Raw genomic sequence first — 26,946 nt, 5'->3', positions numbered from 1 at the left:
TTCGTGCCTTTTTTTTTTTAACTCAACCTTGTATTTCTCAGATTCATCTATGTTATGGTGAACAACAGCTCTAGTTCATTTGTTCTCATTGCTATAGAATAATGACAATTTGCCACAACACATATATCCATTCAACGGGTGACAGGCATTATTAATCTCTCTTTAAAAATCTTCTGATATAAGCCCCACATAGCAAGGTTCAGAGTGCAGTGCGATAGAAAGAGTACAATCCCTAGAGTAACAAAAATCTGTTTGAAACTAGCTTCTGTTAATAACTATGTGCCCTTCTACAAGTTATTTGGCCATTATGGATCTTGACTTCCCCACCTATAGGATACAAATAATAATAATTGAAAGGACATAAACTAAGTACATAGTACATGGTAGTTATTATTATAAGGCTTATAAAATACTTGTTGTAGACTTGAAAATCACTTACAGATTACTGTCACATAGCTTAATTCTTTGGCACCTTGACCACTTGATCTTCCCTGCTAATGCACTCTGGTAGCCATTGAAACCCAAACATGGAAATTCAAATTTTTTGAAGCTATCAATGGGTAGTTTGCTGCTGTTTCCTTTCCCTCTCTCCCACAGCAAGCACTGGCCTTTGGAATGTGGACCAACACTAACATGTTTGTCTTCATCTACATCGTCAGGTTTGTTCCACCTTTGATGTGTTTTCAGTCTCATCTACCTCCAGAACAGGCCCTTTTCTTAAATTTCTTTCTGTGATATCTGTACATAGATGAGAAACAGCATTAAGACTGACAACCCCATGTCCTATCATCAATGCCCTCTTGCCTGCCATCTCTTGGGTGAGAACACACTATATTATAGCTTCCACACCAGCTCCCGCTCTCCATGAAGTGGGTTAAATGCAGACTCACATGTCTTAGACGATTTGGCCCTGGTCCCACCAGAAACCACAAAAAGACTCAATTCAGTGGCTGTTCCTCTCTGGCAAGGGTACCCTTGAAAAAGAACTGAAAACATCATACTGTGGGCAACTCTGACAAGACCCAAAAAATATGAATCAAAGGGTACAAATACTCTCCCTGTCATGAGGCTAGAGGGGATGACTGAGTCTTTATTCTGCCGTCTCTACTGGACAGTCTAGCATTCTACACTGCAAAATGAAAGCCCCATTATAAACAGAGCTGGACTAAGACTTGTTTGTCTTCCCTTAATCTTGGCTCAGAGAAGTGGGCGGCAGGGAGTCGCATGGTGATAGGAAGGGGAATAGTGGTGAGAAAAGTTCTGCAAATCAAGTGATAGCTAAAGTGCACACATTGGAGAGGACACACAAACTTTGCATGTGTTGGGAGTTTTGAGAGGTGGGAGGGATAGGAGTGAACCAAGCAAATCTAGAGTGGCTGCCCAAAGAACTCTAAACCTAGTAGAGAAGAAATTAGGAAAAAGGGGCAAAGAAAGGAATCATCCTTCATCTATCCTTGGTACCAGAAATGAACTCATGGACTCACAACCAAGGAACCTGGGTACCAATCCTGGATTGTCCACTGGTTTTTGCCACTGTAAAATGACTCTATCAATAACATCAAGAAGATTACACTAAGCTTCCAGACTAGAATAGAAATGTTATAACCCCTGAAATGAAAAGTGAATGTGTGACTGATGGGAGTTGAGAGCTAAAAGGGTTAATTAAGCAAGACAGAAGTGCTAATACCTTCATCTTACAAAGTTGGTGAAATAAGAAACAAGAGTTTAAGTTTATCATTTAAAATAACAGAGGTAAGTAGTACAAGAAGTAAAATGGTGTTATAATTATCAAACAGTGGAAGAAGAGGGAGAGCAAGGTGGAAGTGTGAACAATGATCTCCTGTATTCACAGCATGGAGAAATAATTTCAAACTAAAATAAAACATAGTAATATAAGCATTTTAAACTATAAAAATAACTAACAGAAGAATGAAACATAAATGGTTAAAAGTGGATACCTCTGAGTAGTGGGTAAATATGAGAAGCCTTTTGATTTTCTTTGTAGCCTCTGTATTACTATTTTATTTTTTAAAATATGTCTCTGCCTATATCTGTTATAAAATTTTAATTTTTAAAATGGAAAAATCAGCACCAATTATTTCAAAAAGTAAGGATTGTGAAATGAGGTTAGTCTGATGAAACTGCAGATCACACATTAAAGTTAGAAAAAAACAAATGTTTATCTCATTGCATAAATACACCAACTGCCATACAGAAGTTGAAAGACATAACCTATTTAATTGAAAACAGGAAGATCTATCTGGTTTAACCATAAGGAGGTAGTTTACAAATATTTTAACCAATAGAGTTCTGTTATAAAGGACATGTTGCCCCAAAATTCCACTATAGAAAACACATCCAAGGGAAAGTGCCACTTGAAGAATCAGTGCCACTTGAGGAAGTTAATCCTGCTTGAATAACAGGATGAGTTTATACAGAATGTGTTCACTATTAGTTCGGAGCATTATCTGTGTTATTTTCTTCCTTCCTTCATTGCTTTCATCCTTCCTCCCTACCTCCCTCCACTTCTATGACAAAGAGATAACCTCCCACATCCTGCGAGGCCAGAGACACGTACCAGGAGACCTAGTAACATGAAATCTCTTCATATGCCAGTAGCCACTTGGGAAACATTCAACGTTCAACATCCCTATCCCTCTGTTCCTGCCTCATTCATTAACGTCTCAGTTCTTTTTGATTTGTAATTCACACTAAGTCCATCGTCAATTGGACAGTTTCATGGAGCACATTCTATACTCCCTATGCTATTACCAATACTAACAAGAATTATAATGATGAAAGAAAATTATTTAGTGAATATTATTGATGAAAGAAACTTATTTAGCACATATTATTTGCCAGGTACTGTAGTAAGAACTTTATATATGTCAACTAATTTAATTAATCAAATAACTATCTGTATACAAATATTCATCAAATACTTCTTCCTCTTGATTCTGAAGCCCCAGAAAGCCCATAAACTATCTACCAAATGGGGAAGAGCTATCTACGGAACGTAATTTCTTTGTCTAGTTCAGTGCTATCCAATAGAAAGATAATGCAACCCACATGTAATTTGAAAATTTTTAGTAGTAACATTTCAAAAACAAAAAATAGATGACCAAATATTATCATTTAAACATATAATCAAAATAAAATGTAACATTTTCTTTTTTTTCTTACTATCTTCATAATCCTGGGAATATTTTACACATGTTTTACACTTACAGCACAACAAATTCTGTCTACCACATTTCTAGTACTCAGCGGACAAATATTTAGTTTATTACCCTTAGAATCTCAAACTAGCGGAAGATCAGATCTGGAATATTCGCCCATTGTTCTTGTCAGGAGCCATGAGAAAACTGAGGTTCAGAGAGAAGTGATGATTCCTGTAAAGTGAAATAAGCCCTAGACTTACAACCAGAGCTCAATTCACATCCAAGCTATTGAATGACCTTAGAGGCTACACCTCACTGAACTTAGTGTCCCCATCTTTTAATGGGGGATAATAACCTTTACAAGATTGTTCTGGGGTTCAAGTGAGAACATGGATCCATATACATAAGAGTCTAATATAGCACCTACCATAACCAGTGAACTCTAAAAGCCAGCTAGCAGCAATGCTGAGTGTATCAGGCTAGGTCCAATCAGGAGATAGAGAACACTACAAATAATTAACATATAAGAAAACTCTATATGGTACCCTAAGGCTAAGAAAAAGTACTCAAATAAGGGCAAATTTTAATGGGGTTCAGATCTCACTTGAAAAGGAGTAATTTGGCAGGGCATGGTAGCTCATGCCTGTAATTCTAACACTTTAGGAGGCCAAAGCAGGAGGACTGCTTGAGCTCAGGTGATTGAGACCAGTCAGCAATATGGTGAAACCCCATCTGTATAAAAATTACAAATAAATTAGCCAGGCGTAGTGGTATGTGCCTGTAGTCCCAGCAACTCGAGAGGCTGAGGTAAGAGGATCACCTGAGCCTGGGGAGGTCTAGGCTGAAGTGAGCCATGATTATACCACTGCACCTCAGCATGGGTGACAGAGTGAGACCTACCCTGTCTCACAAAAAAAAAAAAAAAGAAGTAGAAGAAGAAGGAGTAATTTAACACACTGGATAGCAGAATGTTTGCTGCTTTGGCCTGGTGGTTCATAGTCACTACATAAGCAGGAGGCAACTCACCAGAGTATAAAAAAGCAGACCAACAGTGACCACCAGAGAAGGCAGAAAAAGAACGTGGGAAAACTGAGTTCCGGGTGAGCTCAACAGGGTCAGCCTGGTTTGGTGGGAACCCCCTAGGGTGCAAGCTCAATGTATGAAGACCCTGCAGAGGCGGTAATAGCTCTATGATAATTCTTCAGCCATCAAGTGGGCCATGTGGGATAGGGGGTCTACAGAGGGAAGCTGAGGGACAGTATGGTCATGAAGCCTTCAAGGAGATTGAGGCACCACGTGTCTGGGTGGGTGGCTGGGTCAGAGCTCCATCAGCTGTCCTCCCCCCGCCCCGCCCCCACCACCGCTGAAAACTTCATGAGATCCCCCTCCTCCTGCAGTGTCCCTCCACCTTCCTCTACTGAGAGAGCTTAAAAGCATGCTCACTATAAAGGTGGGATGCTTAAAGAAAATCTGTCCGTTATCACAGAGCAGGTATTGAGAGGCTTGGAACTAATTGGCAATAAATTGACAACACATAGGGGTAGACTGTAAGCTACATTTTTGACTATTGGGATTCTAGATAGGTAGTTTATTGGAGACATGACTCATACTAAGTTGGTCTCCTTTGTAGATGTGCACATTGGCCTTACTGGTAAAGAAGTATGAAAAAAGATAGACATGTATGTAACCTTTCTGAGACTCACTTTCTTCATTGAGACAATGGATATTAAAAAATCCTACCTCACAGTTTTGCTGTGAGAATTAAGGAAGAAAGCATATGTTAAATCCTTAGCACAGGAAGTACAGTCATGCACCGCAAAATGATGTTCCAGTAAACAATGAACTGCATATACAATGACAGTCCTATAAGATTATAATACAGTATTTTTACTGTATGTCTTTTATGTTTAGATAAACAAATACTTACCATCGGGTTATAACTGCCTATACTATTTAGTACAGTTAACACCCATACAAGTTTGTAGCCTAGGAGTAATAGGCTATACCATCTGGCCTAGTTGTGTATTAGGCTAGACCATCGCGGTTTGTGTTAAGCACACTCCTATGAGATTCACACAACCAAGAAAGCACGTAATGATGCATTTCCCAGAACAAAACACTAAGCAATGCATCACTGCACATAATACAAATTCATTTCCGTTTGCTCAGATAACATGAGGGCAACCATGATAGCATATCCTTGCTTTTCTAGTGTTATTCTTATAAAGGAATGAAAGTAAATAAAATTATTCCACAAGTGGTTATTTTTATTCTCACTTGTAATTTTTTTTTTTTTTTTTTTGAGATGAAGTCTCACTCTGTCACCCAGGCTGGAGTGCAGTGGCATGATCTTGGCTCACTGCAAACTCCGTGTCCCAGGTTCAGGCAATTCTCCTGCCTCAGCCTCCCGAGTAGCTGGGATTACAGGTGTGTGCCACCACGCCCAGCTAATTTTTGTATTTTTAGTAGAGACAAGGTTTCACCATGTTGGGCAGGCTGGTCTTGAACTCCTGACCTCGTGATCCACCTGCCTCAGCCTCCCAAACTGCTGGGATTACAGGCGTGAGCCACCGTGCCTGGCCACTTGTAATTTTTAAATATACTTCTGTCCTTCAATCATATCCTCTCCCAACTAAGTATTGATGTTAATGAGACTCCAGTGAAACAAGTAGAATCCAGTATTGCTGGGTTATCAGGGGAACTCATTTCACTTGAACACCTAATAATACCCACGTCAACCTGACTGATGATAGCAGGTAGCGGGAGCTCAACCACTAATCTGCTCTTTCATCTCTAAGTTTGCTACTTTCATGACCAGACATTGTGGCTCATGCCTGTAATATCAGCACTTTGGGAGGCTGAGTTGGCAAGACTGTCAGGAGTTCATGTCTCTTAAAAAAAGAAAAACTCAGTAATAATAATAATAATAAAAAGAAAAATTTGCTATTTTCAAATTATTGATCCAAACTGATTGTCATAATATTCCAGATAATATCCACTACTCTTAGTCCTAAAAAAAAACCTAGATGCTTGGTCAAGATGCTGTATTTTAGCCCTGGTAGAAGAAACTACCTTTGCTACATGGTGGATACACATTGAGAGCTCATGAAACAGACCTACACTGAGCTGAAAAGATTCAAAATGAAAATTATTCACATCCCTTTATCAGACGCTGGAGAATCAGACGCTTAATCACAGATGGTTAAGCTGAACAGAATGTGAAACTATCTGGCACACAGCATTGTTTAATAGAACTTTCCACAATGACGGAAATGTATTTTATCTGTACTGTCCAACACAGTAGCTACTAGACACAAGTGACTGCTGAGCACTTGAAACGTGGCTGGAAAGAATGAGGAGCTGAGTTGTTAATTTAATTTTATTTAAATAGATAGTGGCTACCACAATAGACAGCAAAGATCTAGACACCATCGCGTAATGTAAAAAGCATGGAATGTAAAGTTAAAAAGACCTTTAGGTCTAAATCCAGACCAGTATACTTACTAATCACATTAGTCTGTACTCACACTGCTATAAAGAAATACCTGAGACTGGGTAATTTATAAAGCAAAGAAGTTTAATGGGCTCACAGTTCTGCATGCTGTACAGGAAGTATAGCAGCTTCTCCTTCTGGTGAAGTCTCAGGAAACAAAATCATGGCGGAAAGTGAAAGGAAAGCAGGTACATCTTACATGGCCAGAGCAGGAGCAAGAGTCGGGGAGTTGCTACAAACTTTCAAACAACCAATTCTGATGAGAACTCAATCACCACTAGGAGAACAGCATCAAGGGGATGGTGCTGAACCATTCGTGAAGGGTCCACCCTCTTGATGCAATCACCTCCCACCAGGCCCCACCTCCAACACTGGGAATTACAAGTGAACATGAGATTTAGGTGAGGACACACAACCAAACTATATCACTAGCTAGATAACTTCGGTCATGTTATCTATCTTGTCCAAGGCTCAGTTACTTCATTTGTGAAATGAGAAAATGCCAGAAGCACATGTGGTTCTTGTGATTAAAGAATGAACGTAAAGAACCTAGCCCAGTGCTCAACATAGCAGGCAGTTGATAAATGATAGCTAGTTTTTCAGACAAACACCAAAAACACCAAAAGAAGAAGCAATTTACGCACAGATACGGAGTCTGTTGGCCACAAAGTCAGAGGCCAATTCTAGATTTTCTTACTTTCATCATTTTTCTTTTTCTTTCTTTCTTTTTTTTTTTTTTTTTGAGATGGTGTTTCACTCTCATTGCCCAGGCTGGAGTGCGATGGCACGAACTTGGCTCACAGCAACCTCTGCCTCCTGGGTTCAAGCGATTCTCCTGCCTCAGCCTCCTGAGTAGCTGGGATTACAGGCATGCACTGCCACCCCCGGTTAATTTTGCATTTTTTGTAGAGACAGGAGTTTCTCCATGTTGGTTAGGCTGGTCTCAAACTCCCGACCTCAGGTGATCCACCCGCCTGGACCACCCAAAGTGCTAGGATTACAGGCATAAGCCACTGCATCTGGCCTGATCATTTTTCTTATAGTGACTAATCCCCCACTCCTCCTCCTTTTTCATGTTAGTCCAGGCTACTATAACAGAATGCCATAGACAGAGTGACTTAAACAACAAACATTTATTTTACACAGTTTAGGAGGCTGACTAGGCCAAGAGCAAAGCACCAGCAGATTGCTGCTTATTTTTTTAAAGTGAAGAGTACTCACTCATACAACTACTCGATTGCTATTAAAAAAAAAAAAAAAAAAATACGGAAAATGTACCTTGGTGAAGCCTATTTGTTCCTTTCGGAAATTTTCCAGGGGTTTAATCAGCAAATCACTAGCATTGTGTACCTAGACAAAAAGAAAAAACAAACAAAATAATTTCTAGGTTAACAAGGTTCAGATACAAGATTCCCTATTACTGTGACATTTTCATTTATACACCATCCTGAAAAATGTTAAATGGTTTGTTGATTTGTAGGTTTTTGTTACTATTTGTTTCTACATTGTTTCTGAAAATCAAATGCATTGAGAAGAAATGAGAGAATAATAAAAGGGGCATTTCTCTGTAACTTTAATGGTAGTCTGACCTGTTTTTAATAGATAAATATCTGTGTTGTCCAGCAGAAGACACAGGAGACCTGAAGGACAGGTGAAAAAGAGAAGAGAAAGAGAATGGCCAATACGAGAAAAGGACAATTGCAGCAAGTGCAAATCATTTCATCAGAGGCAAATGAGTGTGCAGAGATAGCATTAGGAAAAATCATTTACAGTCCTGCCTGTGCCATAAAACCAGAACATTTCCTGCAGAACGTGGAGTGCATTACAGCATCACAGAAAACACTAGACCAGGCCTTCAAATTACCTAAATATAAATGATCAGAAGCTAATAAGAATGGCCTGTTTAGGGATTATTAATATTGGCAATAATAAATAAGTTCTGGAGATATAAAAACATCAGATTCAAAGAAGACTCCTTGTTCTTTGGGCAGATGAAGGTATATAAAGCTTTTTCTTCACATAAACCTCTTAGGAGATTGCATCTGTCCAAGGCAACAAGTGGGGTTTGTACCTCCGAGGGGACAGAATCACTAAAATGGAAGGCCTTAGAGAAGGCATCTGAAGGGCTGCATTTTGGGAACCATTGCATTAATTTTTATTGATTACAAGACAGAAAACTAAAAAACTAGTTTGCTCATCGTCTGAGACATAGGTGTCAGATACACAAGATATATCTTCATAACAAAAATAGACAACAGGGGGAAAAGCCAGTTTTGACAAGATCTGAGTTCTCCAATCTAAGAAGCAATTTTCAACCTACCACCCCAAAAGTACGGAAAGTTGTGGGGCATTAGTGCATGGGTTATACATGTCTTTCAGGTAATTTGGGCCTCTTGTTCTGTGTGTAGGTATGATTCAAGGTTCAACTAAATGGGCAAACTCCTAAAATGGCACTGCTAGCCTTTGTATGAGAACAACCTGGTGAACCCTGACATTCTGATCTCCTGCAGCTCCTAATGCTATCATCCAGGATGTCCAGCACCCAGCAAAAAATATAAAACTAGGCAAGAAAAAAAAAGTTTGCCTTGAGAACAGAGTCATTCTCTATTTCTCCTGATCACCAGTGCTTTTATAGCTGGCTTTCTAAAACTTGTTTGCTACACGCCTAGATTTATAAAATCATGTAACCCTTCCCAAAGTTTGCTGATTTTTGCAAAAAAAGACATCTTGCCTGCTAACACCTCCAGACCCTGTCTGATTCTCATCACATCTCTTCTCTTCTACTGGATCTATGAAACCCCGTTGAGTCCTAATCGTACTATAACCTACCTCCCAGTATGACACTTAACATACTCTTTTTTTTTTTTTTTGAGACAGAGTTTCGCTCTTGTTACCCAGGCTGGAGTGCAATGGCACAATCTCAGCTCACCGCAACCTCCGCCTCCTGGGTTCAGGCAATTCTCCTGCCTCAGCCTCCCGAGTAGTTGGGATTACAGGCACGCGCCACCATGCCCAGCTAATTTTTTGTATTTTTAGTAGAGATGGGGTTTCACCATGTTGACCAGGATGGTCTCGATCTCTTGACCTCGTGATCCACCCACCTCGGCCTCCCAAAGTGCTGGGATTACAGGCGTGAGCCACCGCGCCCGGCCCCGACACTTAACATACTCTTTATCCCTGATTGTGCTCATTAGCCAAAGGCAGAAAAGTCTACAAATTCCAACCTACAAGAGCCCCTAGTAAAGACTTCTCTATGCAGGTCTGATTCATAGAAAGATTCATTTTGTTTGGTTATGAAATTAAAGCTCCAGTACCAATTATAGTATCAAAAATAATTACACCAATGACTCTCGTTAATTGAAAATAAGACTTCTTAACTAAAACCACCCAAAATCAAGTCATTGGTGCCCTAAGCCCAGTACAGAAAGTCATTTTTCTACTTTACTATTGTCGAGGCCTTAAAACATGGCCACAAACTCTGACGTAACTTCCGTTAAGAGGTGAGGTCTATGTCTCTTCTACCTTGAATGTGAGTGAGCTGGTTAATATTTTGAACCAATGGAGTACTCCAGAAGTAACATTCTGTGACATTTGAAGCTAGGTCATAAAACGCCAGCACCAGTTCTCTTGGAATACTCCTACTAGAAGCCTTGAGACAGTATGTCAGAAGTTTAATTATCCTGAGATTACCAAACAGGAGAGGCCAAATTCTGGTCAATGTCTCATACCAGCTGAATCCACCCTTCCTACCATCCCCACTGGAAGGTGCCAGACTTAAGGAAAACCATTTTGGACCCTCCGTATCAACTCATCTGCCAGGTGAATACCACCATGTGGAGCAGAAGAATCACTCAGCTGACCCATCTGAATTCCTAACCCACAAAATAATCACAAATAGTTTTACAAATTTACAAATAATTAGTTTAAGCCAGTGATCTGCAACCTTTTTGGCACCAGGAACCAGAATCATGGAAGACAATTTTTCCATGGACCCAGGGTAGGGGGAGGTGGAGATGGTTTCAGGATGAAACTGTTCAACCTCAGATCAGGCATTAGATTCTCATAAAGAGTATGCAACCTAGATCCTGCATGCACAGCTCACAATAGGGGTTGCTCCTATGAGAATCTAATGCCACCACTGATCTGATAGCAGGCAGAGCTCAGGCAATAATGTTCCTTATCCTGTCGCTCACCTGCTGTGTGGCCAGGCTCCTAACAGGCCACAAACTGGTACCCCGAAGCCCAGGGGTTGGGGACCCTGGTTTAAGCCACTAATTTTAGAAAAAGTTGTTATGCAGCAATATATAATTAGAAAAACAACTTGCAGTTTAAAAAAGGTAATATGGGTCAGACACAGTGGCTCAAACCTGTAATCCTAGCACTTTGCGAGGCTGAGTTGGGCGGATCACCTGAGGTCAGGAGTTCAAGACCAGCCTGGACAACATGGTGAAACCTTATCTCTACTAAAAATACAAAAAGTAGCTGGGTATGGTGGCACATGTCTGTAATCCCAGCTACTGGAGAGGCTGAGGCAGGAGAATCACTTAAACCCAGGAGGTGGAAGTTGCAGTGAGCTGAGCTTGTGCCACTGAACTCCAGCCTGAGTGACAGAGCAAGAATCAGTCTCAAAAATTAATTAATTAATTAATTAAATTTAAAAAATAATATGCAAAAAGTGGCCAACTGGAAAACACTGAAGAAGTTTGCCTTTGAATAAGAAGTGAACATACCACCTTCTAAAGCACTGTATGGAGCTGGGCCTTTGCGTATTCAGGCACCCCCAGGATGGCAGAGTTGCTGGCTTTTCATTCTCCAAGGGGGATTGTCCTTCATAAGCAAATGTGTCAGCAACATCTCACACAGGGTCCATAAGGCCACTGCCTTTTACATATTTGACCCCCGTTCAGTCTAGAAAAGTAGTCCATGGTTTACTAGAATTGCAGTACATCATTTTTCCTTAAGCACTTTGGCAACACTGCTCCCAGTCTCTTATAGCACAGTTACTCTGAATCTTTTCCTCTCTATGATACTCATTGGTTATCATACTATTTTCTTGTCAGAAGAGAGACTTAGGAATGTAGAAAAAAGTCACATTGAGGATTTGCTCTTTATTCTTTCTCATTGTATTTTATTCTTAAATCTCTTAGAACTCTACCAATGACTCCCCCTTTAAGTACACTTGGTCTTTAATCTCTTTTCTGATCACTGCATTCATTTTGTGAGCTCACTGGGGACAAAAACTCCTACCTACTATCTCAGGTAGAATCTCCATCATAAGAAGTGACATCCTAAACTCATTAGTGAGTTTTTGATTATCAGAATCCTATTGAATAAAGACCAAAGTAACACTGAACAAGGTGTTGAGCAGATAGAGATGATATTTAGTCCAGTATTGCAGGATTGCTCAGGAATCTTTGATGGTAAACAAAATATCAAAAGAGAACACTGGGCCAGGTGCAGTGGCTCGTGCCTGTGATCCCAGTATTTTGAGATGCCAATGCGGAAGGATCAGCTGAGGCCAGGAGTTCGAGACCAGCCTGGCCAACATGGCAAAACCCCATCTCTACTAAAAATGCAAAAATTAGCAGGGCATGGTGGTGGGCGTGTGTAGTCCCAGCTACTTGGGCGGCTGAGGCAGGAGAATTGCTTGAACCCAGGAGGTGGAGGTTGCAGTGAGCTGAGATCATGCCACTGCACTCTATCCTGGGCAACAGAGGGAGACTCTGTCTCAAAAAAAAAAAAAAAGAGAGAGAGAGAGCACTAAAGACAGGCTGAAATATTATGGAGGCCTCTTTAGGTCACTTTTGGCAGTCTTCAAAGACAGACCTTGAACATTGCCAACAGAGGCCCCTTTGCAATCAGAAAGATATCTAGGCAAGCTTTATAATCATACAAGAAGTGTGCAATCCACACTTTTTGAGGCCCCCTCTCTTTTTTTATTTTTTTGAGGCAGGGCCTTACTCCCCCAGGCTGTAGTACAGTGGCATGATCATGGCTCACTGGAGCCTCGACCTTCGCAGACTCAGGTAATCCTCCCACCTCAGTCTCCCAAGTAGCTGAGACTACAGTGCATAATAATGCCCGGCTAATTTTTGTATTTTAAGTAGAGACAGGGTTTCACCATGTTGGCCAGGCTGCTCTTGAACTCCTGGCCTCAAGTGATCCGCCCGCCTCCACCTCTGAAAGAACTGGGATTACAAGCATGAGCCACCACATCCAGCCCTAACAGGATACCTTTGAGAACATCACAGGATGCCCTTCCTCATTACTTCACTTCATAATTCCTTCCCCAATTTATATTCATTTATGGAGATGACCAGACACAGGCAATTGCCATGCTCAAGGGCTGTGAACTTTCTTACTGATATTCTAAAGCTTATTTTGGACTCTTCTTTTAGAAAGGATAAAATACAGTATAAGACCACTAAATTATCCAGATTGGGATAGAGGGGTCCTTTTGCTACAACCCCAGGAAATGGGAAAGTTACAATCAAGCACTGAATTCCTGGCACAGGGTGAAAGGCACTCATTAAGCCTAACCATCTCAGCATTCCTGGAATTAAGTGGGAAACAGGGAGCAAACACTCAATATATGATTGAAAGTTGTTGGGACAAAAGGGCACAACATAATTAAACACAGAAGAAAATGAGTCAGTCATGTGGCAAAGCACCAGCAAGAAGGGTGAGGAAAACAACATCTCAAAAGATGAATACTACTTCAATATGTGAGGGCTTTGTTACTGGGTAAATAAAAGAGATAGAGAAACAACTAGGGCTAAAGAGAAATACAGCTGAGCTTTCTAGTGTTATCTGAAAGAAATGGGGGCAAATGCCTTTGAAAACAACATGGGCAGTAGTCCACAAACTCTGTGGGCAGAGAACATTTAGTAGAGTGTGTATTAGCAAGGGGGCCATCTAAGAGGCTCCAGGAAAAGCATGCATATTCATCTCCCGTTAGTACATTTAAAAGCAAATGTTTTAAACTGAGAAAATTCCCAAGTCATATTTCCACAAGCAGAATCTTGTGAGTAACTAAAACAACTAAAAACCATGCTTACATAATCAGTATTTTTCCCCTTATAAAACCCTTCCATGTTTACTATATTATTTGGAGCACTTTAAACACCCATAAGAGGTGGGAATTATTTTCCTCACTCTACAAATAAGAAAAAGGGGCCCAGAAAAATGAAGTGATTAATCTGAAGTCAACAAGTTAGTGACAGAACCAGAATCAAAGCCTTAAATCTCTAATTCCCCTACCTCCAAGTTCTGCCTTCAATCCTACTTCTCTAAGAGTCTAGATTCTATGAGCAGTATTTTGAGAAGGCAGTACCACACTATTGAAAAGAAGGAGGTTTTATAGGTAACTGAGTTCTAGCTATGGGAATAAATAGCTTTAAGAAAACTGAGAAGTTCATAAAAAGTCATCTGATGGAGAAAGGTAAAGTAGACCATTTTGATATTCTCTACAGAATTCCCATCTTACCATTATGCCCCCAATAAAAATGAATATTGATCAACATAGACATTTTAACACTTAAGTCTCCAGTAAGTCTGGGGTGGGAACAAGGACCAGTATTTCCAACAATTTTCTGCTGGTGCTGGTCATGATGGCACTGCTGAGTCTAAGGACCACACAAAAAGATTATTTTTTAAGCTGTTAAAATAATTAGACTTTATAAAAATGAAACAGGTACAAAACTACCAAAATATGCAAAAATTCTATATAAGCAAACTAAAATTCTGATGAAAGAAATCAAAAATATGTAAATAAATGGCAAGATAACCCATGTTCACAATTAGGAAAAGTCAATATTTTTAAGATAATCGGTTTTTCCCTGGTATCTTAAAAGCAAATCCTAATCAAAATCAAAAAGATATCTCTAGTATCTTAAAAAGCAATCTCAATCAAGATCCCAGCAAGTTATTTTGTGGATATAAACAAATTGATTAAGCTTATACCTGACTTCAATGCTTTTTACTACAATGGAATTACTGCAATGTGAAAGTAATGAAGACAGTGCGGTATTGGTGAAAGAACAGATAAATAGATCAATGGAACAGAAATAGCCCAGATACAGACCCATCAAATATAGTCAAGTGACCTTTGATAAAGAACAAAAGGTAATTCAAAGGAGAAAGAATAGTATTTTCAAAAAATAGTGTTGGAGCCATGAAAAAAAGCTCATCATCACTGGCCCTTAGAGAAATGCAAAGCAAAACCACAATGAGATACCATCTCGTATCAGTTATAATGATGATCATTAAAAAGTCAGGAGACAACAGATGCTGGAGAGGATGTGGAGAAATAGGAACGCTTTTACATTGTTGGTGGAATTGTACATTAGTTCAACCATTGTGGAAGACAGTGTGGTGATTCCTTGAGGATCTAGAACCAAAAATACTATTTGACCCAGCAATCTCATTACTGGGTACATACCCAAAGGATTATAAATTATTCTATTATAAAGACACATGCACACATATGTTTATTGCAGCACTGTTCACAATAGCAAAGACTTGGAACCAACCCAAATGTCCATCAATGACAGACTGGATAAAGAAAATATGGCACATATACACCACGGAATACTATGCAGCCATAAAAAGGATGAGTTCATGTCCTTTGCAGGGACATAGATGAAGCTGGAAACCATCATTGTCAGCAAACTGACACCAGAACAGAAAACCAAACACCACATGTTCTCACTCATAAGTGGGTGTTGAACAATGAGAACACATGGACACAGGAAAGGGAACATCACACACCGGGGCTTGTCAGGGGAGTGGGGGGACTAGGGGAGGGACAGCAGGGGATGGGGGGATTGGAGAGGGATAGCATTAGGAGAAATACCTAATGTAGATGATGGGGGTATGGATGCAGCAAACCACCATAGCACATGTATACCTATGCAACAAACCTGCATGTTCTGCACATGTACCCCAGAACTTAAAGTATAATAATAAAAAAGAAAAGACAAAAAAAACTACTCTATAAATTAAAGATTAACAAATGGATAATTTGGTTAAAAACACTAAACACCTTAATCTCTGTCAACATGTTCAAAGGTCCTGTTTAATGTCCACTGAAATGATTTTTCACTGAAATGAATACAGATGGGATTTGTGCATTAATTTCCCTCTACCTAATGCCAAACTCTCAGGGTGAAAGCTTGAAACAGAATAACCACATCTATTACCTAACTATTTTTACAGCACCAAGAAGCTATCTCACAGAAATCAAAATAGTATAGGATCAATCCAAGCATAAAGGACAGGAAAAATCCCCTCTATCAGCCATGAACTCAGCTTCAGTGACAGTGTTAGTGACTTACCATCATCATTCTCTCATTTTCTACTTCATTGAGCAACTCAGCAAATTCCTTGAAGGATTCAGCTGGAAGGAGAGAATAAAATGTAAAACAAATTAATCGTGGTGCTTTATAGACAAAACAGAGATCTGTGCAACAGGAAGTAGGTACCAGTGCCCTATGCCCACATGGCCACTAGAGGAAGGTGTCAAATCTGAGGACAAAAGCAGGTGTTCAGTACCTGTTGAATGTTTATTTTCTTTTCTGTCCTGTTTTAACAATCCCCATATGCTTTAATATTTTATTTAATCATTATGGCCACTCAAGAGTAGCTAGAATTTCTCTTATTTCATAGACAAGCAAAAAGATTAGGGAAGGGGCCAAGGGTTTGCAGTGTAATGACTGGCAGCTATAGAACCCTGAAATGAAGTTGGGTCCCTGTTCCATTACTGACCAACCACAGAGTATTGCTGTAAAAACTAAATTGGATGGTAAATGTAGAATGTCAACACAAAGTAAATAATCAAAGTAAAATCATCTTTTAAAATCAAAGTAAATTACCCTTTCTACCCTCCCAAAGTTTCTACTCTTATAGTGCCAACTGAGCCACTTACTAGCAGGGTGACTGGGCAAATCACTTCCCTTCTCAAAAATTCAACGTCTTTATATACAAAATGATAAATTAAGCTAATTAGTCATTAATGCCTCTTCAAATTCCTTAACTTCTCTCCAGAAGCAGGAAGTATATTCTCAACTGGTGTCTGAATGAAAGCCCGGAAAAACAAGTTTGTCCATACTAACATTTTTAATCCAAAATTGAGTTTCCTCCTTAAAAGAACTGAACAAATCCAACGTTTCTGGTGTCAAGGAAACGAGTTTTGGGGTCAACACAGGATACAAGGCAATGGCATTTCTTTCTTCTGAGGATTAAGTTGCTGCAAATACCTAGGGAGATCACCTTTGCAAACACTAAATTCATTCAGAGTTCAACCATAGAGAAAATAAACACCATATTCAGGAACAAAAATAGGAAAACATGGAAATGCTTATTGACTTTCTGTCCCCAAATACTTTATGCTACAAAAAGAGTCAGAGAGATTTTTTTTTTAATTGGCGTTTTCCCAGACACGATCAGTTTACCTCTAAAGGAAACGTGACAAACATCATATTCAAACATTTAAAGCAAAAGACTAATTTCATGGACATTAAATGTGTCAAGCCTTCTGCTGGAGGCTTTAATTGTGACAATAGCTTTATTGGGTACTTCTTATTGTCACTGAATTGAAGGAGAGGGTAAGTAACTTATTTAAGGTCACTCAGGAAACAAATAGCAAAGCTAGGTATCAAATCCAGACCTGTCTTGCCGCCACAACTAAGGTATTGCCACTGTCGCACTGCCTACAACTCTCTAGGCAGATAACTGATGATTACATAACTAAATACCATCTAAATGGATTATCATATATCATTTAAATATATAAACACAGATAATAGATAGAGGAAAGTCACTACTACCAGCAGCTGTGCTTTTAAAATGAGCCTGACTTCATCATTTATGAGGAAAGAAATTCCAAATTAAATAGTACTAAGAATGTCTCAAAATGAGCTTTGGCTAAAAGGTCACATCTTTTTTTCTTTTTTTAGAGGAAGTTTCACTCTTGTCGCCCAGACTAGAGTGCAGTGGCACCATCTCAGCTCACTGCAACCTCCACCTCCCAGGTTCAAGCAATTCTCCTGTCTCAGCCTCCTGAGCAACTGGGATTACAGGCATCTGCCACCGTGCCAGGCTATTTTTTTGTATTTTTAGTAGAGGCAGGGTTTTACCATGTTGGCCAGGCTGGTCTCGAACTCCTGACCTCAGGTGATCCACCCACCTCGGCCTCCCAAAGTGCTGGGATTACAGGCATGAGCAACCTGCCTGGCTGGTCACCTTTTCTGAAATTAAGTTATTATTGATATGCCACATCACCATATGATATAGTTTGGATATCGATCTCCTCCAAATCTCATACTGAAATTTGATCACCAGCGTTGGAGATGAGGCCTGGTCCAAGGTGTTTGGGCCATAGGGGTGGACCCCTCATGAATGGATTGGTGCAGTCCTCCTGGTAATGAATGACTTCTCCCTGTATTACCTGTATTACCTCCCACCTCCAGATCTGATGGTGAAAAACAGCCTGGTATCTCCTCCACTCTCCCTTGCTCCATCTCAGGCCATGCGACACACTGACTCCCTTTCTTCTTCTGCCACCACTGGAAGCTTTCTGAGGTGCTCACTAGAAGCAGACGCTGATACCATGCTTCCTATACAGTCTGCAGAACCATGAGTGAAATAAACCTCTCTTCTTCATAAATCATCTAGCCTCGGGTATTCCTTTATGGTGATATAAACAGACTAAGACACAATAAAATGCACCATTTTAAAGTGTACAATTCAGTGGCTTTTAGTATTTTCATAAAGTTGTGCAACTATCACCACTGTATAATTGCAGAACATTTTCATCAACCCCAAAAGAAACCCCAACCCCATTAGCATTACACCCCATTACCACTTCCTCCCAATACCCCGATAACCACTAATCTAGTTTCTATTTCCATGAACTTGCCTACTCTAGACATTTCACATAAATGGAAACATATGTGACCTCTGAATCTGGTTTATACAACCACGAACATTTATGAACAAGTTTTATGTGGATGTATGTTTTCTATTCTTTTGGGTATATACCTAGACATGGAAGTGCTAGATCATATGGTAACTCTATGTTTAATTTTTGGAGGGAATACCAAAACTGTTATCCAAATCACCTGCACCATTTTATGTTACCCAAAGCAATGTAGGAGGGTTCTAATTTCCCCACAACCTCAAATAACTTGTTATTGTTCATTTTTTGACATCCACAATCCTAGCGGATTTGAAGTGGTATCTCATCGTGGTATTATTTTGCATTAGCCTCAATGACTAATAAAATTAAGCATCTTTTCATTTTTTCATGTGATTATTGGCTGTTAGTATATTTTCTTTGTATAAATGTATTTTTAATTATTTTGTCCATTTTTAATTGAATTACTTGTCTTTATTGTTGAGTTAGAATACTTCATACAATCTGACACAAGTCCCTTATCAGATAAATGATTTGCAAAAATATTCTCCCATTCTATGAATTGTATTTTCACTTTCATTATAGAGTCCTTTAAATAATAAAGGTTTAAAATTTTCCAGGAATCTAATTGATATTTTCTTTCTTTTGTTGTTTGTGCTTTTGGTGTCATATGTAAGAAACCACTTCCTAGTCAAAGTCATGAATATTTATCCCTGTACTAATTTATATAGAGATTTATAGTCTTGGCTCTTTACTTTTAGCTCCTTGGTCCATTCTTAGGTAATGTTTGTATATGGTGTGAGGTATGGGTCCAACTTCATTCTTTCACATGTGTCTCTTTCGTTATCTCAGCACCACTTGTCAACAATTCTTTCCACTATTAAATACTCTTGGCACCTTTGTCAAAAATTGAAAAAAATTAAGGGATGATTATTGGACTCTTAATTTTATTCCACTGATCTCTAGGTCTGGTCTTATGTAATAGCACACATTCATAACAACAGCACATTTGAAATGAGATTTGAAATGGGAAATTTCTTTTTCAAGATTGTTTGGCTATTCTGGTATCCTTTGATAACCATATGAATTTTTTTATTACCTTGACAATTTCTTTAAAAGGTGCAGCTGAGAATTTGATAGTTATTTGCTTGATTATTAATCTGGGAATTATTGCCAACTTAACAATATTAATACTTCTTATCCATGAACTAGGTATGTCTTTGGTTTTGGTATTAAGGTGCTACTGGCCTCAGAATAGGTTGTGAAACAGTCCTTCCTTTTTAGTTTTTTGAAAGAGTATGTAAAGGAACAGCATTCATTCCTTAGATATTTGATAGAATTCACCAGTGAAGTTATCCAGGCCTGGATGTTGCTTTGTGGAATTTTTTTTTTATGACAAATTCAGTCTCTTCATTTAGTATAGGTCCATTCACATTTTCTATTTCTTCTTGTATCAATTTCAGTAGTTTGTGTCTTTCTAGAAATCTGCTCATTTCATCCAAGTTATCTAATTTGTTGACATAGAATTGTACAGTTATGCCTTGGTATACATGAGTGATTAGTTCCTGGACCCCCACATATTGCAAAATCTACATATATTCAAGTCCCACAGTGGGCCCTGTGTAACCTGCACATATGAAAAGTTGACCCTCCGTGAATGTGAATTTCACATCCCACAAATACTGTATTTTTCTATCCAAATCAAAGAGAAAAAATCTGCATGTAAGTGGACCTCTGTGGTTTGAACCCATATTGTTTAAGGGTCAACTATATCTAGTATTTCCTTATAATCAGTTTTATTTCTCTAGGATTAGTAGTAATGTCCCCTATTTCATTCCTGATTTTAATAATTAAAGTAGTCTCATGGTCAGCCTAGCTAAGGGTTTGTCAATTTTGTTTAACTTTATGAAGAACAGATGTTTGGTTTCCATAATTATCTTGTTATGTTGACAAGGCTGCCTTATTAGTATATTCTTTTTCTGTTCTCCATTTCATTTATTTCCTCTCTAGTCTTTATTATTTCTCTGCTTCTGTTTCTTTAGTTTGCTCTTGTTTTTCAAGTGTCTTAAGATGGAAAGTTTGGCTATTGATTTGATATCTTTGCTCTTTTTTAATATAGGAATTTGAAGCTACAAATTTCCCTCCAAACACTGTTTTAGCAGCATCCCATAAGATTTAGTATGTTGTGACTGTTTTCATTCATTTCTATTTTTTCTTTCATTTTTCTCTTTTTTTTTTTTTTACAAGATTATCTCTTTGTCATCTTCTTTAATTGGTTAGACTATCATATGTTTAGGCTCGTATCTCTAAGTTTAACTTGTTGGATATGCAGATTCATGTTTTCCAGCAAATTTGTCAATTTATTTCTTCAAATATTCTTTCGTCTGTCTCTCTTCTTCTGAGGTTTTCATTCTGCATGTGCTGTTATGCTTGATGATATCCCACAGGTATCTGAGGTTCCGTTCATTTTTCTCAATTATTATTCCTTATTTCCCTCACATTGAATGATCTCAATTCACTTGTCTTTAAATTTGCTGATCATTTATTCTCCCAGTACAAATATGATGGTGAACCCCCAGTGGTAAGTTTTTCATTTCAGTTATTATACTACAACTTTCAACTGCAAGTTTCAGTTAATTCATTTTTAAAAAATCCATCTCTTTATTGATATTGTCTATTTTGTGAGACACTGTTCTCATTCATTTCTTAAGTTCTTTAGACATGGTCTCGTTTATTAATTTAAATATATTTAAATAGGTAATTGAAACTCTTTGTCCAGGAAATCTAATGCAAGGGCTTTCTCAGGGACAGGTTCTATTAATTGCCTTTTTTCCCTTGTTCAAGGGTCATATTTTACTATTTCTTTGCATGTCTCATTTTTTAAAAGTTAACATTCTAAATAGTGTGGCAACTTTGGAAATCAAACTCCTCTCTTTCCCCAGAGCTTGTTGTTCTTGTGGTTGCTGGTTGTTTATAGCTTCATGGACTAATTCTATAGCCTGTATTCTTTGTCATATGAACCCACTAAACTCTCTGGTCAGTAAGCTCACTGGTCAACAAGTGACTGGACAGAGATTTCTTTAAATGGTTTGAATGAGTATCTCCAAGCCTTTGTCGAAGGGCTCTCTGTGTATTGTATTCAACATTTGGCCAGACAGTTTGTAACTGTGCCTTAGCCTTCACTCCTCTTTGTACAGAGCTGAAGGTTAGCCAGAAGTGAGAGATTAGAGATGTCTCCAGTCTTTCTTCTAGACAGGTACAAAAGCTGGGAATGTACAAAGCCCTTCTCACGTGCATGACCTCCTTGATTTCCAGGAATATCTCACAGCTTTTCAAAGCTCTCCAAGGATAATTCATTCTCTATTTTGTCCTTTTAGGTTTATTGTTCAGCTTCTCTTTCCTGCTTTATTCTTTTTGCCGTCTGTGGAGACTGTAGTACTAAACAACTACCACTGATCGTTTTTAGAAAATGCCCCAGGGGGCAGGTGCGGTGGCTCACATCTGTAATCTTAGCACTTTGGGAGGCTCAGGCAGGTGGACTGCTTGAAACCAGGAGTTCAAGACCAGACTGGCCAACCTGGAGAAACCTGGTCTCTAGTAAAAGTACAAAAATTAGCTGGGCGTGGTGGCAGGCGCCTGTAATCTCAGCTACTTGGGAGGCTGAGGCAGGAGAATCACTTGAACTTGGGAGGCATAGGTTGAAGTGAGGCTAGACGTAACCACTGCACTCCAGCCTGGATGACAGAGTGCAACTGTCAAAAAAGAGAAGATGGGGAGGGGAGGGGAGGGGAAGAATATGCAGCCAGGCATGGTGGCTCATGCCTGTAATCCCAGCACTTTGGGCTTTGGGAGGCCGAGGCGGATGGATCGTTTGAGTTCAGGAGTTCAAGACCAGCCTGGCCAACATGGTGAAACCCTGTCTCTACTAAAAATACAAAAAATTAGCCAGGTGTTGTGGTGGGCATCTGTAATCTTAGCTACTCAGGAGGCTGAGGCAGGAGAATTGCTGGAACCAGGAGGCAGCGGTTATAGTGAGCAGAGATTGTGCCACTGCACTCCAGCCTGGGCAACAGAGCAAGACTCTATCTCAAAAAGCAAACAAAAAAAAAAAAAGAAAGAAAAGAAATCAAAAAAGCAATCACAGGCAGGCTGCAGTGACTCATGCCTTTAATCTCAGAGCTTTGGGAGGCCAAGGCAGGAGGATTGCTTGAGGTCAGGAGTCCCATCTCAAAAAACAAAAAAAAAGTGAAAGAAAACTCACTGGTAAAAAACAAACCATTTAAAGAGCAAACTCTGAGTCAGCTCAAATAACATAAGCCCTGTGAGTGATATCTCTCAGATTTGAGGAACCTCAAACCCATTCTACCTTCACTCATGGCTGCTAGAATGGTGGTTTATAGGGACGTTAGTTTTCAAAGCTACTATGGAACTGCAGCAAGGATTGGGAACATGGCAAATCGAAATGTCACAGAGCTCAGTGTTTTCTCAACTACTCAGCCATTTTTTTAAATAAACATGCCTTGTTTTTTTGCAAAATGTTGGTCCATTTCTGGAGTTTTTAAAAAGTTGACTTCGGACATTTCTGCCAGTGTTTTTGCTGCTTTTATGAAAGATCAAATTTTTGGAAGTCATTTTTCAACCATTTCCACCAAAGTAACCTGGTCAGGGCTTTTTGATCCTTACTTTCAATTAACATACAGCTTCAGTAATTGTTAAACCACTTTAAAATTAAGTTGCCGAGTGAAGAAAAACTTCATTGTTGAGTGGCCTGAAAAAGCCCTATGAGTACATTTATTGCTTGATCAGAAGACTTCAAATGCCTACAGAAGTGTGTGGCACAGGACAAGAAGCCTGAAGGACGAGCAAAACTTCATCTCCAAAAAAAAAAAAAAGAAAGAAAAAAAGAGAGAAAAGAAAAGGGCAAAAGCGGAAGGTTTGGACAAGGGTTATTTCTGACTCAGAATCTTGAGGTCCTATAAAGCCTCCTATAGATCTATTTTTAACCAAATATCATGGATAATTAATCACAGCACCTTCTAAAAACTAAACCTGCAAATGGCTCCTAGAATTAATGGGAAGACAATAAAAGCTTTAGTGAGGAGATCAGACTGTCCATCACAGAGTGTGGGAGAGAATAGTCATTAAGGAGCACAAAGTTAAAGATAGTCCTTTCGCCCTCTCTTCAGATACTAGGACTGGGGACTAAGAAAATTCCTAAGAAATGGAAGAAAACAGGTCTACATAACCATAACCGACAACAATATCATCATCAATAATAGCAACATCCCCTGCCCTAACACCACCACAAAGCATGGCTTAGAAAACTTACTGCAATATTCCTCAATAATGTTTAGCAGTCCAAGATTTTTTTAAAAAAAAGACCACAGGAAGAGAACATTATCCTTGAAAAATTTCAGAGAATAAATTACAAAAAGTTAAGCGAGAAGGGAAAAGCAATATGGTATATGTTTCTCAAGTTTTTTATTATTCATCATTATAACTTTAGTGATGACGAAACTGAGGTTTAATTTAGCAAGGTCATATAAATTACAGTGTTATGTACTGTCTTCCAAAAAATATTGTAAATTGCTAATAAAAATTGACAATGTGGATCAAACAGCTTAAAATTATCTATACCCTTTTACATTGTAAATTCATATCTGGGAAACCATACCTAAAACCTAATCATGGGATTGTCACGGTGGAAAAAAACTGTAATCTCAACACTTTGGGAGGCCAAGGCAGAAGGATTGCTCGAATGTCTGCTGGCAACAAAGTGAGACCCTCCCATCTCTACAACAAACAAACAAACAAACAGAACTAATTCTGAATACAGGGGGATAAATCTTTATATCCAAAGGTCGGAATTCAACATGATTTCTGATGATGAATAAATGAAAACACAAAAAATGTCCAATGATTGGGGAATTATTAAGTATGTTCACTTAATGGACTATTATTGAACCTATTAAAAAGAAATTACACAAAATTTTCTGAACATGACAAAATAGCTAGAGTGTCACCCTATTTTTAAAAAGCAGAATATAAAAATCTGCACACAACAATTGTACACAAGTACAACTATATGCAGAAAATTGTGTTTTGATCCTCAAAAAAGCCAAGAAAAAAATACACCAAAATAATTGTGATTCTTGGCCAGGTGAAGTGGCTGACACCTGTAATCCCAGCACTTTGGGAGGCCACAGCAGGCGGATCACGAGGTCAGGAGTTCGAGCCATCCTGGCCAAGAAGGAGAAACCCCGTCTCTACTAAAAATACACAAATTAGCCAAGCATGGTGGCGCATGCCTGTAATCCCAGCTACTCGGAGGCTGAGGCAGGAGAATAGCTGGAACCCAGGAGACGGAGCTTGCAGTGAGCTGAGACCATGCCATTGCAATCCAGCCTGGGTGACAGAGTGAGACTCCATCTCAAATAATAAATAAATAAATAAATGTGATTCTTTGTGGAGCGCATATATGTGTAAATTTTAAAGTAAAAAATGAAATGCTTTAAAGTCTAAAGTCCCACTTAATGCTGGGCATGGTGGCTCATGCCTGTAATCCCACCACTTTGGAAAGCCGAGGCAGGCAAATTACTTGAGCCCAGGAGCTCAAGATCAGTCTGGGCAACATGATGAAACCCAGCTCTACAAAAAAAGCTACAAAAATTAGGGCCAGGCATCATGGCTCACACCTGCAATGCCAGCACTTTAGGAGACCGAGGCTGGTGGATCACTTGAGGTCAGGAGTTCGAGACTAGCCTGGCCAACATGGTGAAACCTCATTTCTACCCAAAATATAAACATTAGCCAGGCATGGTGGGGGGCACCTGTAATCCCATCTACTCAGGAGGCTGAGGCAAGAGAATCACTTGAACATGGGAGGTGGAGGCTGCAATGATCTGAGATTGTGCCACTGCACTCCAGCCTGGGCAACAGAGCAAGACTCCAACTCAAAAAAAAAAAAAAAAAAAAAAAACAAAATAAAACGAAACAATAACAACAAAAACTACAAAAATTAGCTGGGTGAGGTGTGCATCCCAGCTACTCAGTAGGCTGAGATGGGAAAATCAAATGAGCCTGGGAGGTCGAGGCTGCAGTGAGCCACAGTCCCGCCACTGCACTCCTGCCTGAGCGACAGAGCAAGACCCTGATGCAAAAAAAAAAAAAAATCCCACTTAAGCTACTTATTAGCTATGCGATCCTGGACAAGTTTCTTAACCTCCATTAGCCTCATTCTACCTCCTTAAAATTGCTCTGAGAATTAGATAGTATACACGAAGCAGTATACACACAGTAGGGGCTCAGTATATGGCAGCTAACAATAATCTTTTTTGTCTATTTCCATACTTTTATAATACGGTATGTTTATATTATAATGCAAAGATACCAATAAGCTCAACTATTGATTTTTTTAATGAAAACTGCCTACGATCATGTAGCCAGTAAACAACAGGTCAGAGTCTGAACTCAGGTCCAGCCAAATCTAAGACTGTGTGTCTAAATCCTACCATATCCCCATAAAGAAAAGTAAGACAAGATATAAGGGTCATTGCTACTGATACAATATAGTGGCAGGAACAGAATAGAGAGGAGAGCTCAGAGTGAAAGATTACTGGAGTCCTGGAGACCTTATTGAGGAAGAAAGAGTAAATGGCAGACAGGCCTGAAGCCTGGGCCTGCCAAATGATGTTCCTGAGAAAATAACACTCACTTCACTAGATCTCTCAATTAATAGGAACATCTTGGGATCATTTTGTATCACTTACTTGACCCTGGCTGGCACTTAACCAGCAGTTAGTCTCCAGATCAGTCAGATGAGAAATAGGCGAAAAGGTATAAAAAGCCCATGAGAATAGGGGACTCATGTTCAGCAGTCTCCTCATGCTGCATGGGTGCCATCTTCTTCACTCAAATTTCCCAGTGGAACCTCAGAAGGTCTAGGAGCTTTGAAAGCACACTGGGTTGTGCCCTGCTTTGTGAATTCCAGACCACTGACAGTGTGGAACTGAGACCAGGGCTCCAGGAAAGCAGCCAGTATTAAGAAATCCCACATCCTTCTATGTTCTGAAAAACGGCTAGACTGCAAAGGACCACCTCATATACATATAACATCAATCTCCATCCTTCTTCATGCCTCCTATAAGATTTGCAAGTGACTCTCTTGTTTACCTGCCTCTACAATAACCCCAATTTCTTTCTTTTTCTTTGAGATGTTCCTTATTAACAAAGGTTCTCCCTATGGCAATAACTTCCTTAACTGTCCATTGCATAGCTTTGGTGCTTTTTGTTTTAAGTCTGAGTTGCATAGGAAGCACCGTGTAATCAAAAGAGATGTTTAGACTTCCCTAGCTTAAATGGGTTAAATGTTACTGATG

General features: G+C 39.3%; 1 protein-coding gene across 1 annotated transcript in view; it reads right to left on the bottom strand.

The window, feature by feature from the left end:
* Window positions 1-26,946, bottom strand: part of OPHN1 (oligophrenin 1) — a 389,272-nt gene that overhangs the window by 212,729 nt on the left and 149,597 nt on the right. The window contains exons 4-5 of the mRNA XM_012460837.3: window positions 15,990-16,051; window positions 7,933-8,004 (exon numbers count right to left, since the gene is read on the bottom strand). Of these exons, the coding sequence (XP_012316260.1) occupies window positions 7,933-8,004; window positions 15,990-16,051 (134 nt within the window). The remainder of the gene's footprint in view (window positions 1-7,932; window positions 8,005-15,989; window positions 16,052-26,946) is intronic.

Source organism: Aotus nancymaae, unplaced genomic scaffold (assembly GCF_030222135.1).
Source record: "Aotus nancymaae isolate 86718 unplaced genomic scaffold, 86718_ANA_hifiasm-v0.15.2.pri h1tg000081l, whole genome shotgun sequence".
Taxonomy (NCBI): domain Eukaryota; kingdom Metazoa; phylum Chordata; class Mammalia; order Primates; family Aotidae; genus Aotus; species Aotus nancymaae.
Note: the sequence above shows the minus strand (reverse complement) of the source record. Positions and strands in the feature narration are given on the sequence as shown.